At 45.0% G+C, this 15,003-nt stretch overlaps 1 protein-coding gene across 1 annotated transcript; it reads right to left on the reverse strand.

Annotated features, from left to right (window-relative positions):
* Positions 1-2,211: 2,211 nt before the first annotated feature.
* Positions 2,212-5,143, reverse strand: LOC133391802 (uncharacterized). The gene is made up of 2 exons (XM_061648151.1): positions 4,889-5,143; positions 2,212-3,350 (listed from the first exon to the last, which is right to left on the reverse strand). The coding sequence occupies exons 1-2, from the start codon at positions 4,889-4,891 to the stop codon at positions 2,277-2,279; spliced, it is 1,077 nt and encodes a 358-aa protein (XP_061504135.1). The 5' UTR covers positions 4,892-5,143; the 3' UTR covers positions 2,212-2,276.
* Between the last annotated feature and the right edge of the window lie 9,860 nt (positions 5,144-15,003).

A 15,003-nucleotide genomic window follows, 5' to 3' on the forward strand; every position in this document is an offset into this window, starting at 1 on the left:
CAGTTTTTAAAGTTTAGTTAGTTTACAATAAAATCACGCTGTTCATATCGACAAATGTTAAACAATCGACCCACAGCATTAGGTGAATTATTTCCGATGCTTCTCGTTTCACTCCTCGTTGAAGTCTTTTGATTTTGTTTTTTTGTTCGGATTGATCGTTTTTGAAGGGAGCTTGCAGGCAACTGGTTGTGTGCGATGGATCTTTTAAAATGTGTTGCATACAATACAGATTACTGCTTTTCAAATCGATAGGATTCATCGACCCCATCGAGTTACGGCTAATGTGTTTGGTTGTTTAATTGTCGAATGAATATGAAGTTTTGTTTAACGACAATTTAATGCTTTAAATTGATAAAATTGAATGCTGCCTCACACAAATCTGTGTACGACACCATGTGTACGGCTGACTATCCCGCTTAGTGTACATCAATTAGTTCAGAAGCTGAACCACAGCTTCTAGCATATTCGACCAATCGTTGGACGAGTCATGGCTTACTTTTAAGATATTTTTTTTAAAAGTATGCGTCAGATCTAGGCTACGGAATGCGAATTGATTCACAATCCAACCTTGTAGGAAAATACCCGCTTACCATTAGATCACGTGATCTTTTAAATGTGTGATGCTACCAAATTATCAGCTTAGATGACTCGCATTCTTTGGTGTGGTCAACCGGTTACGATATTAAGTTAAGTTATGAAAAGAATGTCCCACTTTGTGCCATTTTTAGACTGTTATGTAATCTGAAACAGATGCTTGCATGCATATGAATGGCCAAGGTATCGAGAATCGTGCATAACAGCCCCAGGAACAAGCCATTTGTGTCGAGTGAATCGAATTTCAACAGTTTAAATCGTGATAAAATTAAAACGCTTCGGCTTAAGAATGTAGAGTTTTCTCTTTTCTTCTAACCTTGCTGCTTATCAAAGGGTCATTGCTAAGCCTTAATGAACTATTCCGTGTTGTTTCTAAATGTTGAATATAATTTTAGAAGCTAATCTTTATAATATACCTATTAAAATGGAAATACATTGATCAATTAGAGTTGCACTTTTAAAATTCATCAGTTCAAATCTAAGTACTAGCGGAAACAGTTTTACTTGTGATTTAAGACTACCGCTGTTTATAAAACCAAATTGCATCTTTTTTATGGGTGAAGTGAAAACATAAAAAAGCTGTTTATCCATTCAATCTTGTTGTGGTTCCTCCAACACCACCTTAAACCACTTAGAATCTAAAGCGAATAATCAGTTAAAATGAAGGTCACCACTAGAACATCAGTATTGTTTTGCGCCTGATGTAGACTTTCCCTCGGAGCTTGGAATAGAGCATCCAATCATCATCATCATAAACTGGTTCGCATGTTAAATAGTTTCCAGACAACGGCACACGGTTAACAAGCCATTAGCGGAAACTATTTAGAAAAGCTAGCAGAAAAAGAAGTCAATATTATTTAGGTCCGCATGCACTAAAATATCATCGGAGACAACGGTTGAGAGGTGGAGCAGTTGCTGCACGTTGACCGATCTTGAGCAATCAAACGATAATTATAACAAAACGACGAATCGTTTCCAGAAACAATACAATCGTACCAAAAGTTGGGGAGTGAACGCGTAAAGCAACCAAAACCATATTCCCACCACACGCTGAATGCATGGTTAATATTTGGCAACGGCAAAAATACGACCTGACGAGACGATCGTGCCGTGCCGTGATCAATGGCTTTTGTTGGTGGTTCTTCATTAAGGTTTTTTGTTTTGCACACGAGCGCGTGAACCACCCCAAACAGGTTGTGAAATTCATCACGGCTAGGGTGAAAATTTGGGCCGGCCAAAGAAAAACAAACTCAACCACGCCAGGGAGAAGGACGGGAGCCGTTATGGTGTGTGTGTGTGTGGTTTGTGATCATTCTATTTAAAAATGCATCCTCAAGGTTTTGCCACCACCAGCCGGCTGACGACCAGTCGCGTCGTAGTTGATTAGCATTTTGGTGCAGATTTCGTTTTTTCTGTTTGGCGGCCCCACATCGGAGGTCATGTCGACGACAATCAAAAGACGATTCAACCCGCTCCAGTACGGCGAGACGCTCTGCGATGAGTGTGAACGAGCGTTCACAAAGGTTCGTCGCTTATCGTCGCTGGTCATTTGTTTATCACACGACACGAAAGCTCTTATATTCGTGAGAAAGAAAGAAAGCAAAAAAAAGCAGATCGTTTCACGGGGGTTTTTAGTTTATTTACTTAAGTTTGTGTTTGTGTTTGTGCTCGTGAGCCTCCGCTTAAAAGAGTCCGTTCGTGTAGCGTCCCTGGTTGTAGGCGGCGAGCGTATTCTGCGGCGGTAGATAGGTCGGCGCACAGAAGGTCTTCGTAACGGCGGGCAGCGTGACGGTGCTGTAGATCGTTTGGGCCTGCACCTGATCGCGCTGCACCTCGGTCTGGGTGACGTACACCGTCTGGTAGCCGCCCGGTTGCGTGTAGACCGAGCTGACGGTGCGCGTAACGGCCGGCAGCGTTACGGTGCTGTAGATCGTCTGCGCTGGCACCTGGACGGGCGGCAGCGTTACCGTGCGCGTATCGGTAACGGTCTGGTAGACGGGAGTGGCCGTCGTGTACACGGACGTTTCGGTGCGCGTCACCGGCGGCAGCTGTACGGTGGAGTAGATGGTTTGTGCCGGAAGCGTTACCGGCGGGATCGTCACGGTGTCGCGCACCGTCGACACGACCTGGCTCGTGCGCGTAACGACGGACGTTTCCGTGCGCGTTACCGGCGGCAGCTGGACGGTCGAGTAGATCGTTTGGGCCGGAAGCGTTACGGGCGGCAGCGTTACGGTACGATAGTCCTGCACCGTCTGGATGACGGGCGTGGTGGTGGTGTAGACGGACGTTTCGGTACGCGTTACCGGCGGAAGCTGCACGGTCGAGTAGATGACCTGCGGCGGAAGCGTTACGGGCGGCTGGGTGACGGTGCGCGTTTCCGTCTGCGTGCGGTAGACGGGCGTCGCCGTGACAACGGTCGTGGTAGAAACGATCGGCGGTAGCGTGACCGTGTTGTACACCGTTTGGGCCGGCTGCAGCGGCGGCGTTACCGTGTAGGTAACGGTACTGGTGAGCGTCTGGTACACGGGCACGGTTGCCGTCTGGGTGTTCGTAATGTAGACGGAGGACACGACCGTCTGCTCGTCACCGTACACCGGCGAGGCGACGGTTTCCGTGTAGCGCTGGTAGTCCGTTTCCGTCCGCGTGATGTAGACGGTTTCGGGCAGTGGGCAGCTCGGTTTCGGATAGAAGTATCCTTCGAACTGCTCGGCACGGGAACAGCCCAGCACGGCCAGCAGGAGGAGGGCGCACAGTTTCTGCGAAGTATAGAAGAAAAAACAAAACCAAAAAGATTGAAAAATAAATCGGGTCGATAAGAAAGCATATCGTTAGCGAATGGAAAAACAGGTGTTTAATGGGCAGCAGAAAACAGCTCCAAATTCCAATGGTTCGGAATTTTGAGGCCACCGGGTGCTGGAAACCGTACACAAAAACACGTCACGCAGCAACTAATCATCGAAAGGTCCCTGAACGGTGGGCCCGATAAGTGGCCGGCGTTATTCGTTTGCGAAGCTTACCGCGATAGAAAGAGAGCCATTTGCATAAATGTGGCGTAAGCCGTGATTTTGGGTGGAATTGAATCAATACATAATAATGGAACGAGCAGGTCGTTATGCTCATCATCGATGGCGCGGCTTGTCTTGTGAGAAAGAAGGGCAGATAAGACGCACAACAGGATAATCATAAATCATTGGATCGGGCCAGGTGTCGAAAGGCTGGGCGTCTCTTTTCATTTTCGATATTCACGAATGAAGTAGCGCCAGAGGATGATTAACGCTACACTTTTGTGTATTGTTCGCTGAAGGGTTTGCAGTGTGCGGGGAAAGGAAAACCAGCCGCCGTTGTCCTTGGCCGTGGATTAATTATCAAACTAAAAAGAGAAGCACCGATGACCTGTACAATATGCAAATATGCTGGCATCTCGAAGGGCTGCTGCGGTGCTGTTTGGAATCGTGAGAAAGGGATTTAGTTTGGAGCTTAATTTTGAGTTTCAGCTGTGCTGTATGGGTAAAAACGAAAATTGCGAGGCGTTGAATCGGGATTAAAATTAGAGAGAGAGAGTTTGATGCGGGTTTGGAAGAACATTCGTTTTTGAAGATTCAATAATAGGTCAAATGATAATAAAATATTGCTTCTTTAAATTCCTATTAGCCATTCAATATTCATGATCATCATGATCATAGCTGAAGATTTAAATCGTTTTCTTTACATTATGATACTTCATGTGAAATAGTTCTATTCTGTATCATCTCTCCTCAAATTGTATTATTATCATATTCAGTATCGCGTGCAAGTCTCTCTTAGTGACATCGTAAGCCATTTTAACAACACACTCAGTTACTAGAAATGCATATGAAATTCACCGAAACCACAGCAAACCCGTTGCGCAATTGTAAATCTGAGTTATGCAACACGATCATTACACGATCATACGCTAAAGGACACTGTGGGTAACCATCATTCGGAATAATCAACAACACTTGATCAACAAACAAACAGCACCGGTGGAGCTCCGTGTCCTCACCGACACTACTACTACTACTACCATTCGAGGTCACTCGGTGTTAATAAAATGCCACAGACTCCACCGACACAGACAGCCAGGAATTTCAAAACCACCGCCCGGGCAAGATAACTGTCCATCCCGTCATGGGGCTCGCAACAAATTCGCAACATCACTAGACGAACGAACGTGGTCTCCTTCACGGCACCGATCGAATCAATCGTGCAAACACACACACACACACTCTGTTAGCACCTGCTGCCGGATGCAAGATCCTTCCTGCAAACTCACCATCTTTGAGTTCGAAATTAGGCGCCGATAGTATTGCACTGCGGCACGTGTCTCGACAACTGGAAGCTCCGGTCACCACACTTCACTTTCGCTTTCGAAAGAACTGTTGCCTGCGTGCTTCGGGAGGGCTTTTGTGCCTGCGCCTGCAATGTCTGGTTCGATCCTTCGTTCCTTTGCTCCTTACAGCTGTTTCGTGTTTCGTACCACCAAGCTAACCTGGTCAGCGTTAGACTGATCGCCGCTGGTTCGATGGTTGATCTTTTTATATGACAGTGTGTTCAAAGCGGGGTAGAAGATCGAGTGCGAAGAGTGCGAATCTTCGGCATGTATATCTTGGCGATGGGTAAATGTCTATGTCTCCCCCCCCCCTCGGCAAATCTGAGTTGTGTTGGAAGATTTCGAGCGCATCTCGGCGACGCGTGCACCGTCGGGAGGGGTCACATGCGCGAAAGGTGCCGTCTGTGATCACCAAAAGAGGAAGGGAACCCCCAAAAAAACAAGCAAGAGAAAGAGAGACGGAAAGAGTAGACAAAAAAACACCGTTCCGACAGAAGTCTACTCTGATCTTAGTGAACACATCTGTAGAAGATTTTGGAAGCATCTCTCTCTCCGTCTTACTCATTTTCTCTCACCCTCTCTTTTTACCCAAAATACTACCTTCTGAATGAACTCATCCCCTTCCACCGAAATGGGTAGTTTTTTTCTCTCGTCTGACTCGGAAAGATCGTGTTGTGATGGTTTGTGACGTACTGATTATTTAATTTTCTGATTCCACCTGACCAGCGGACAGGGGAGAGGAGAATCAACACGCGGTTCAAAGGGTTACATTTTTATGTGGGAATAAGTTGTGGTCTTTAAAATGAAAACAGAACATTAAAAAAAATCATCAGCGCTGTAAAAGAAAGAGCACCACCAATTCTTCTGCAGTCGCTCTAAAGCAAAAAAGGGTAGCGTCCATCTTGGCCTCCATCTGGACCCATTGGCGCGCGTTTTTCCCGCCAACTGGTCATAATCGAAAAGACACACGTCACGGAATCGTGGCGTGGAGATGATCTGTTTAGCGTTCGCAGGCAGGCAGGCAGGCAGGCAGGCAGGCCGCAAACAACCTTTAACGCCAATCGACCCTGATTTACTTCTGATGGTTTTGTGCAGCATCGGCGGACGGTGCAGCGCTGGAAATGTGTCGTTAACACTCACAGGCTCACAGGAAAGCAGGTGGAAGCTAAAGGGAAAATAATAGCCACAAAAAAAATGTAAGAAAACATCAACAACAAAAAAAAACTGCACGATGAACGCGTGTGAACCAGCGAGCACCGGCTACCGTACAGAAGTGGTTCATGTTTTCGAGATGTTGCGTGCTGTTGACAAATGTTATCCAATAAAGATGACATCTTTGGGGACAGCGGCAGCAGTAGCGAAAATGACAAATTGCTGCCAGCGGCTGCCTTGAAAGTGAGAAAAAATGTAACGCCACATTCACGCGGTTACAAATTGTTCAAATTCTTCTGCCTTTACGGTGGTGGTGTGGAAAAAGATACCCCTCCTCCCCGTAGGGGCGGATTTGTTTGCAAATATTACCACTTCAATTGGAAATATGTGTGCGATTTCCGGTAGGGAATGATTCGGTAGAACATTCACTCAACACTGGGGAAGCACTACGAATCATGTACTGAACAGGCAAGCCACAGCGTGTAGTTTGCGCAAAAGGTTAACGCATTCACCAATTGGATGAGGTGGAAATAATATTTGCATCATTTGTTTGCTTTCGATTCGGTGAGTCGATTCGGTACAAAGGAGCAGAGGTCTTACTGTTGACCTTTGGTGTGTCTTTGTATGGGGGGATGGTGCCTTGCAAGCTCTACTTATTTAAAGGTCCGCTTTATGCCTTACATGGGTGAGATTTAGTGTGTAAATGATAACCTTTTGTTGATGTAGAAGGAAATTATATTTCATCTTTTTTTTTCGAAAAAGATCTATCATATTGTAGTTATGTGACCTGAATCGCTAAAATGGCCTAGAAATGAATAGATCGTCACAACACAATCGAATATAATGAAGATCTGTTGTACAAAGTTTCTCTTACAATCATAGAAAAAAACATTTAAATATTGATCGTTAGTTTCATATAAAATTTATCTCCAAGTTGTAATAGTCCTCGGCTCTATTGATTTTTTTGTAGTAATTTGGCGCTACGAGTTGTGACCATTCTTAGTTTAGTCATTGAACAACCAGCATCGCCTGGTTGTTCTTTCTGGCAAATATTTTTTGGCCATTTGAGCGGAGAATCGAAACTCCCTAGGCGTGTTTATGTTTATGTTTATGTTTATTTGTCTATCGATGGACAATAATGCCCTCTCGAACCATTTTAGCAATGTTTTACAATGAGTTCTTTACAATGGATTACAATAACATAGAACATAAAAATGTGCACTATGGAACCAAATTTAACACAGAAACACGATCATTAAACTCAGTTGGCGAAATCCTCGGCTCAAAAGCGTCGCTGACTGCGTTGAAAGCACGGCACATGAGTAGGAACGGGTCAGAGGAGCCAAATTGCGTTCTACGGTCGTCGAGGGCCAACATTGCCCGAGTCCGGAGCGGCCTGGCCGGAACGTACAGGTTGACGGCAGCCAGTAGTGACGGAGAGTCAATACGGTCGTCGAGAAGTCCCGTGATGAACGACAACCTGGCTTTTCGTATTCGCTCACTTAGAGTGGGTAGCCCGAGTAGTAAACACCTAGTCCGGTAATCGAGCCTTTGGTTCCATGAGCGAAGTGCAAATCGTGAAATTTTGCGCGGGAATGATTCCAATCGAGCTAACGGACGCGCTGCAGTTGGCCACCATACGATATTTGCATACAGGCGGTCCCCGAGATACACGGTACCTCTTATACGCGGATTCGGAGATACGCGGTTTTCTAAATTTGACAATTCTTTGAGCAAATTGTACTGATTTGACACATCAATTTCAAATTGTCAAATAATTTCCGTTTTGATCGAATGTTAAAAACTATTTCAAAAGGTTTAAAACAGTTATATTCAGTCAGAATCATATCAAATAATTCATAAAGTGACTAAAACCGCCCCCTACTTGCAAAATTACACGAAAATTTGTGATATTTTAGCAGGAAATCACGAGATTCGACTTACGCGGAAATTCGAGATACGCGGTATTTTGCGGCCGTTTGCGGTCCCCATTAACCGTGTATCTCGGGGACCGCCTGTATTCCATCAACGACCGGATAAGTGAGCAATAGAGCGCCTTGGTGCAAGGTATATCATTAAGCTCGCGAGTCATATTGATAACTAGTCCTAGCATTCTATTGCTGGTGGCTACTACGTGATCCAGCTGATCCTTAAATGATAGTTTTGTGTCGAGCAAAACACCTAGATCCTTAACACATTGTTTTCGCGCCAAGGACTGTTTATCAAGTGCATATTCATACAATGATGGGCAGCGAGAACGACTGAAAGTGATGGCTTCACATTTATGTGTGCATAGGGATAAAGCATTACGGTTGCACCAACACTGGAACTCATGCAAGGAAGTTTGCAGTCGGGCGTGGTCTTCTGGTTCACGAATAACACGAAAAATTTTCGCGTCATCTGCGTACAGTAGATGATTATCAGCCGGAAGGAGCAATGTCGCGTCGTTGATGAAAAGAAGGAACAGCAAAGGACCCAGGTTGCTGCCCTGCGGGACTCCAGAAGATGCATGCACTGGACTTGACATGTACGGGCCTAACTTCACAGAATATTGACGATCTGTAAGGTACGATGCAAAAAAGCCGGATGAGCCGGTCTTGTAGTACAGTCGTCAACTCGTACGACTTAACAACATGCCCGTCATGGGTTCAATCCCCAAATAGACCGTGCCGCCATACGTAGGACTGACTATCCTGCTATGGGGGGAAATCAATTAGTCACTGAAAGCCAAGCCCACAAGTGGGTACAGGCAGGCCTTGACCGACATCGGTTGTTGAGCCAAAGAAGAAGAAGTAAGGTACGATCTAAGCCACATTATCATAGGGTTTGGGAGACCAAGTAAGTCGAGTTTCGCTAGCAAGATGGAGTGCGATACACTGTCGAATGCTGCCTTGATATCCGTATAAATAGCATCTAGTTGTAAACCGTTATCGATAGATTTATGACATTTGCTAACAAATTCTAGTAGATTAGTCGTTGTAGATCGCCTGGGTACAAAACCATGTTGATTCACACTAATATAGTTGCAGGCCGAGGCCAACAATGGCTCGTAGATTAGCATTTCGAACACCTTTGCACACACGCTGAGTGAGGTTATGCCACGATAGTTTACAGCATCATTCTTACAGCCCTTCTTGTAGATGGGTGTCATCCAGGAAGATTTCCAAGTGGCAGGAAAGGTTCCACATCTCAGGGAATCCTTAAAAATCTTCATCAGCGAGGGAGCAAGCGTAGAAGCACACCACTTTAGGATAACGGCCGGTTTGAGCCACGCATCCTGCGGACAATCCTTTGGAGGATTGCTCGAGCATGGATTATGCTCGAGATATGATAAACCGGATAGTCTAACGGTGGTAAAGGCCGGCAGAAAATGATGGTTGAAACCACCAGGATACCACCAACAAGGCTCGATAAGCGACTCTTAGTTCGACACTAGGCTCAGAGAACCTCATAAAGATCGTTGGATGGGTCAGGTAAAGCAAAATTGGTTAATGATCGAGCACCTACGTGTATGGGAAGCTGCAGCAGTCTGACTGCATGAAAAGTAGGTATAAGGCAAATAACTAAATAAACTTAGGCTTTGTTTAAAACTACGAAGAAGGATACTGTGTATGTGAGTTCTTGAAAACTGAGAATATAAGTACATAAGTACAATGGCCACGCTTTATTTATGTCCAAGCAATTTGGACATAATTATTTGTTTAGATATGGTACTCACCACAAAAATTACCCAATTATAAAACTCCAAGATGTGTCCCGTAATGTTTTTTTTACATCATTAAATATTTGTAATTTAGCTAGAAGTAAGGTCACTCATGACCTTTCCAAGCACAATCATTCTGTAGCACAATTATTCTATGTTCATGATTTTTTTCAACGATTTTTTTTAGGCTAGATTATGCTAGTTGATTGTAATGCCATCAAAGTATCCCACAAAAGTCATTAATCATATGTTTTAACGTCTTTTGCAAATGGACCTTGACAGGGTCGTTAGCTCGGCGCACACTTTTGGCACATGCTTTGCAAACCTAGTTGATTAAATATACTGACAAAAATGAGGAATTTGCATAAAACGCTTTAATTGGACCAACGATGCAACAATAGCTCTGGCAACAATCCTGCTAATGCACCTCTCATTCAGCCCTTCCACGCAGGGCAGCCTTTATCGGGCTGGGAACGATCAGACGGTATTCAATTCAGTGGCGGCCAGTTTCCCTACTAACGCGTGCCCTTCGTTTCGTCAAACCGAAGGAAAAACCTTCAGCCCAACCAATGGTCGGATCCGTGCACGCACCATATCAATTATATCTTCATCAAAAGCGCACTACGGTTTCTTGCGGTCTGCGGTGCGGTAGAGTAGCGAACGATTTTTCACGGCCCACCACCAGGCGGCCGCTTTACACCGCCCGGGGAACTATCGGTCTGAAGATGCATCACAAATCTTGAGAAGGGGATGAGCGTAGAGCTCCACCGAACGGGAGATAAAGAGAGAGAGAGAGTGTGTGTGAAAGAGTCAGCAGAAGCCTACACGATGGCTCATTCGAATATGTCGCGCAGTAGGCTGAACAGTGAGGACCATTAGCGAGTATAATTAGTTTGCCATACAGAGCGAACGGGACAAGGGGCGGACAGACAAGGCTGCTGCCATTTCGGTGCGGGGCCCGTTCGCCCAGATCGTCTACCTGGCGAGCGCGTCTATGATAATGTGAAACTAATTTCAATGCTAGTAAACTCGTCCCGAGCGCGGCCCGGCCCATGCTGAAGGTACACCACTTCGCTCGTTTCGATTAGTGTACCGATGCGTTTGTTTGATGCGTTGCGCAAAGATGTGTACACGGGGTAGGAGCAACGCGTGTGCGAGAGCGTGCGCGCGCGTGCCTGCGCTCACTATTCAGGAAGATCGCTGACGATCGTTGTACAAGGTGCTCGAATTTCATGCCACAACGACGCGGCGTGCTCGCGGCGTGGCAGAAATGGAGGCGATATGTTTTGTGTGTTCGGTACGTTTATGTGAACTTCGGCCAGGGAACTCAGCAGGAGTGACCTTTCCGATGTAGCAGAAAATGTACGGGGAACCACATTACCTGGTATGTCGCTTAATGGGGCTTTCCGTTCGGCGAATATGTGTGTATTTGAGCAGGTGAAGTGTTTGAGCAAGCCGAAGAGTGAGTTCTCTAGTGGCTGTCCTGCCAATTACCCCCAAACCCCCTTTTTTGGGTGGCAAAACATTCCGGAAAGACGGAAGGGGGGACTGTTTTTGGAATTTGTCTTGGAAGCTTGAATTGAAAAGAATCGACCACACCGGACGCACCCTTCTCCGGGGAGTGAGTGCCCGTTACGCTACATCTAGCGCCGTTTGAGCAGCGGCAGAAGCATCAGCACAATCAGTGTACGAGCTTCCCTGCTAATGAAAGTCAAGGTCGGGATCATTATTATGCGGTAATTTTTGGCATAAGTAAAGCCTCGCTGTGCGCAAATATTTGATCCCCTACTTGCAGGCGATATCGTACTGAGAAGAAGGATTAGAGAGGGGAAGCTGTTTTGTCATTCGGTAGCGAATGGGTGGTGCAAACAAAAGTGCGCTCATGGGTACGTGTGTTTGATAGCTGGGGATGGGGGTTGCATACAATGATAGATCGATCGATTGGGCTGAGGTTCGTTTTCTGTACCGTCGCGCAAGTCTTTGGTATTGGTCGAATCGAAAAACATGATCGAATATACAGTCAGCAATCGCAGATGGTTCGACGTTGACCAGACCTTGGGGCAACGTTAGCACCGTTTGCAGGGGAATTTGCAAATTGAGCATATCCTTGTTTGAGTGTGTGGCAGCTGGGTATGGGTTGGTGTTGCAAAAATAGCTAATCATTTAGCACAACCTTTCAAGCAATGTGTCGGATGAAACATTGTAATGTAGGTGATAACACAGTTCAATGTGTGATGGATGGATTTATGCTGATCCCTTTTTAATATTTTGCTGAATATTGCTGGAATTTGCCATGAGTAGATCTGTATTTTTAACTGAAATGTATTAATAGTTTAATTAATTTCTGTGACATAATTTTGGAGTAATAATAATTTGGTAATCTCTTAGATTAAAATAAAATATAATGATTAAACTAACATACAATAGATCAGCATGTTAGCAACTTCATGTCATTTCGTATTAAAAATAACATACATATTGTATTTATTCATCAATAATAAATGATAAATGAAAAAGCCTTCCTTAAAGGCTTTTTCTGGAGCTTATTTGTCCTAAAATACTGCTGAAAAAAAGAAACTTCAAGATGAAGCTCTCCATTCGCCCCTCCGAAATGTCAAAATCCCTTTATCAAAAAGGTCGGATAGGAAAAGGGCCATCGCTTACACTGTCCTTCAATTTGTACAATTGCCTCTTTACTTACACCCATTGCAACTGCCCAACAAACAACAAAAAACGCATCTAACCACATGTACCACACGTCTGCTAGCCGGTTGAAGATGACCCGATGGCATTTGCATGGTGGATGTAGTTCCCTCTTTCCTCGGGTTGCTCGCCTGCTCGCCTTAAAATGTGGTAATTTCATTAGACGCTCAAGCTTTTTTTCTCGGGGGCCTGAAGTACAATCAATCATAATCTACCGAACCGATCGCGGAAGGTCGCGGGCAACCGCCAGCCAGCCAGCCGGGCCAGTAAATATTAGAAGATGCATGCGATAGGGGAACAATACGATCAAACGGTGTGCGCTAGCACATCTTCATCTGTCCGCTTGTTTGACTAGGTGTTGAGAGCGGCAGCCGTTTAGATGGATTTGGGTTCGAAAAATGTGTAATACGTACACACACGCACACGCTCACATACATGGAGGGGAAATTATTTTGACATTTCGAATCCGGGTGAGCTAAATTTGTCTTGCACTGTCTGTGTGCGCGGTGCCGTGTCCGTGATCTGTGAGCCGTTAAGAGTTTAAGAATGATTTATTCCGTGTTTGATCCCAAAAAATATCCAGAGAAAGAGAGAGAGAGAGCGATAAACAAACAGAGCAAGAGAGAACAAGACAGAAGTTTAATCTGCAGCACAGAGTTAATGTCGTGGCCGCCGTTGTTCCGAAGCTAAGCCATTGCGGATCTTTCCTCCGGACCTACCTTTGGATGAGAACATTTTCCTTCTCCATAACGGTGGCGAAAAAACACAGCTATTCATTATGCAGTCCTAAATCCGGAGAGCTTAAAAGTGTATGCATTTTTACAGGTTTTATTGCTGGTGTTTAAATTTACTCCCCCGTAGGCTCATCCGCGAATGAATGGTGATCAATTCATCGGCGCTGACGGTGCCGGCGATCAGTCAACCTGGAAGGTGTTAAGTTCAAATTTTATCCATGACGGCACAAAGCCGTTAAAAAGCGGGGGGAAAAGGCGGTTATAGGAGCGTGTTTTTTGTTGTTCTTCTTTTTGCTCGTGTACTGCGGGAATAGTAAAGGATTTTTCACCAGAAATTCAGCCCATCAAAAAATCCCCGGAAGTTATCTACTGCCCACGGTGTACACCGGTGTAGAGAATGCAAACAACCGTGCATTGAACCGAGCAGCGTGAGGCAAATTGTTTGCAAAGCTACTCAATGCTCTCTTGACATTTACGATACCATTGCGTGTGAGTGTATTTGTACATGTGACTATGCATGTGGTGAATGAAGCAACCAAGAATGCCAAAAAGGTCCGGGAGCAGCACGCCGAGAAGGTAGAGGCGTGACATTTTCGGCTGAATTCATCATCCGAAGGAGTAACGTCCGTGCACACTAACATTGAACTGAATCCATCTTCGGCATGCTTTGATTGAAGGCGGAAATGTCTGCTGAAGTGCGGGTTAAGGCGGGATCATCATCAGGCGGTTGTGCGGAAACATGGTTGGGCAAAAATGATGGTGCTGTAGAGAAAATTTTTGGCGCATCTTAATTTGCCCAAGAGCGATGAGTCGGTTCCACGCCAGTGCCGGTGACGGACGAAATCCGGTTACGGGATTTTCCCAAGGATGTTTGCGTTCTATTATGCTTTAGTTGTTAAATTTTTTACGGTTCTGGCATTTCTGTTACAGAGCTCGAGAGCTTGAATTACTTTTAGAATAACCGCTGCAGCGTTGATTAGCGTGTCGCAGCTCTGTTTGGGTGTTGCCCGGTGGGAGAGTTTATTGGAGGCAGTTTACTGTTTGAGGAGCGAATTAGTGCAACAATAAAAAGGTGCAGTTCCGGGAGCTTTGAAGCTCTTCGAACAACATGGCTTGTTGAATGAATAATGAGTCATTTGCTGATAAAATAGGACTCTTATGGTAGTAGGAACAACGCGATTGGTTTTTGTGTTGTTGAGATTTTCCAATCATCTTAAAGGAGTTGCCATGTACACGACACACGCATTTCATTGTTAACTAGGTATTTACTGACTGCGAGAGTTATATTCAACTAGCCAAGAGCCGAGATGCTGACATAAGCCAACGACATAGATAACATTGATCTACGGGTTTTTTATGCAATTGAAGCTTAGCAGAGGATCAAGCTTGAAACAAATAACCTCTGCATGTCGATAAACGTGCCAAGGACCAAATGCAAGTGACATAAGGGATGTTATATAAATTCTATTTTGAAGTCGTCCGGGAATTCACGTATTCAAGGGCAACGTTAGCACCGACCAAAACAAGTTGTATCAAAATTAAACACAGAAAAATAAATAAATCAAATACTAAGAACAGGGCTAAACACTGGATGGATGTAGTGGATATCACGAAGTATCAATTAAAGCCGCCTTAGACATGCAGACTCATTTTAAAAGACAATCTGATATAATTTCAAGATCGTGAGACTCTTTCGGTTGAAATGTTTTGACGTCATAACACTTTTGTTAGAGCGTTCTCGATCTTACGCGATGTGAAACCAGATC

The sequence above is a fragment of the Anopheles gambiae genome, chromosome 2 (genome assembly GCF_943734735.2).
Source record: "Anopheles gambiae chromosome 2, idAnoGambNW_F1_1, whole genome shotgun sequence".
Taxonomy (NCBI): Eukaryota; Metazoa; Arthropoda; class Insecta; order Diptera; family Culicidae; genus Anopheles; species Anopheles gambiae.